General features: G+C 41.4%; 1 protein-coding gene across 1 annotated transcript in view; it reads right to left on the bottom strand.

Moving 5' to 3' along the window:
* Positions 1-2149, bottom strand: part of LOC105504639 (poly(A)-specific ribonuclease PARN-like) — a gene marked incomplete at its 3' end in the record, with an annotated part of 55511 nt that overhangs the window by 32843 nt on the left and 20519 nt on the right. The window contains exons 7-8 of the mRNA XM_011932147.1: positions 852-917; positions 78-116 (exon numbers count right to left, since the gene is read on the bottom strand). Of these exons, the coding sequence (XP_011787537.1) occupies positions 78-116; positions 852-917 (105 nt within the window). The remainder of the gene's footprint in view (positions 1-77; positions 117-851; positions 918-2149) is intronic.

Below are 2149 nucleotides of genomic sequence, written 5' to 3'. Positions count from 1 at the left end.
TGAGAGCTAAGAGATTATATTTAGTCTTTAAATCCTGGGTCCCCCACAGAGCTCCTGTATACAACATAAATACTTACTTCCAGCTCAAAGTCTGATAAATTAGTTTTCTTTGGAACCTATAAAAACAAAAGAAAAGGTATTGATTTGGGCTCATTAGAAGTAAATCCGAACTGATTAAGCATTTGTTGGGAAGGATTTCACTTTAAAAAGAGACTTCATTAGAACTGACAGATAATTTGCAAACAAAAATAGGCAGGTTAGTTGACGTGGGGGGAATTCCTCATCACTTGTCTTCTAAAATTTTAATATTATACTGCTTTTATTGAAGAGGTAGAAGTTCTTGTCTAATCAAAATATTGCTTCCTGCGGCTGCATAAAGAGAGTTTTAAAGTAGACAGATGCATTAAAATACTTTTGTGAAGCTCCTCACAAAGTAAAAGGAAAAAAAGACAATCACGTTACTGACTCTTTGAAATGCTAATGTTTTTTAAATGCAGAGAGAAATTAAAAGGGTAGAAGTAGCCTGAAAGTGAATTCTTTCTTCTGAAGCCTTCATGTACTAAGCACTCCTCAAGGCCAAAGTAATTATGCCACTCTTGGGCATAACTGAAAGTCAAGGTTGCACAACAGTTTTCTCCGCTCCAGGTATAGGACAAAGCATTCATTCAGTGTCTCAGTATACACAGTCATCCCCACTGTGTAACGCTAAAGTTAGTGCTGGATTCTTGAGAACATACTAATAATAAAAAGACCCTTTATAAAGATGTTTTTAAAAGACTAAATGCATCAAATGCCACAAATCATCTACCTTTCCGAAAAAAGAACATGCAGAAATGTTCAGGACAACTAACCCGGTACATGGCTCTAAATCCAAGTTCTTGTTTTCTTCACTTTGTAATAAATCTTCTATTTTCTCTCTGAGGAATTAGAATAGACCATGACCATCAGTACTTTTAAGGAATTAAGTCATCAACCAAGCAAATAATCACAACCAAAAACAGTCTAAATATAAGAATGTGTGACAATGTAATTCTACCAAATTACCCTATAACTTTTAGTCCAAAGACTTTTTTTAAAATACTTTATTTTGACCTAGGCATAGAATCCCAGCACTCTGGGAGGTCGAGGTTGGGGGGGATCACTTGAGCCCAGGAGTTCGAGACCAGCCTAGGAGATATACTGGGAGCCCCTCACCACAAAAAATAAATTTTAAAAATTCACTGGGCATGGTGCAGTGTAACTGTGGTCCCAACTACTCCAGAAGCTGAGGTGGGACGATCGCCTGAGCCTGGGAAGTTGAGGCTGCAGTGAGCCATGATCACGCCACTGCACTCCAGCCTTGGCAACAGAGCGAGAACCTGTTTCAAAAAATAAATAAAATTTTTAAAAAAAGCTTTATTTGGCATATTTTGGGGGGAAGAGGGTTACTGTTGTTATTAATTAGTGACAACTTCTCAAGGACTCGTCAGTACAAGTGATTTAATTTTTGACTTTCCCAGTAAAATGGTTATACCAACAACTAAGCTAAGCAAGACCAGACACTTATCCAAGATCACATCTGCTTGTTTGCACCTTTACTGCAAGCAAAGAGAACATGGACATGCTGCCAAGTGGATAAGCCTCATCCACTACTCTGCCTTCAAGGACATCGGACAGTGGCTGTCAGGTATTCAGTCCATGCAAGTTTTAGAAGTCAGCTGATTAGTATTTAAAAAACAAGAAAAGGGGCCAGGCAATGGGCTCAAGCCTATAATCCCAGCACTCCAGGAGGCCGAGGCAGGAAGATCTCTTGAGCTCAGGAGTTTGACACCAGCCTGGGAAACACAGTGAGATCCGTCTCTATTTAACTGAAAAAAAAAAGTCCAGGCCCGGCGTGGTGGCTCAAGCCTAATCCCAGCACTGTGGGAGGCCGAGACGGGCGGATCGCGAGGTCAGGAGATCAAGCACATCCTGGCTAACACGGTGAAACCCCATCTCTACTAAAAAATACAAAAAACTAGCCGGGTGAGATGGCAGGCGCCTGTAGTCCCAGCTACTCCGGAGGCTGAGGCAGGAGAACGGTGTAAACCCGAAAGGCGGAGCTTGCAGTGAGCTGAGATCCGGACACTGCACTTCAGCCTGGGCGACAGAGCGAGACTCTGTCTCAAAA

The sequence above is a fragment of the Colobus angolensis genome, unplaced genomic scaffold (genome assembly GCF_000951035.1).
Source record: "Colobus angolensis palliatus isolate OR3802 unplaced genomic scaffold, Cang.pa_1.0 Scaffold93, whole genome shotgun sequence".
In the NCBI taxonomy this organism is placed as follows: Eukaryota; Metazoa; Chordata; class Mammalia; order Primates; family Cercopithecidae; genus Colobus; species Colobus angolensis.
Note: the sequence above shows the minus strand (reverse complement) of the source record. Positions and strands in the feature narration are given on the sequence as shown.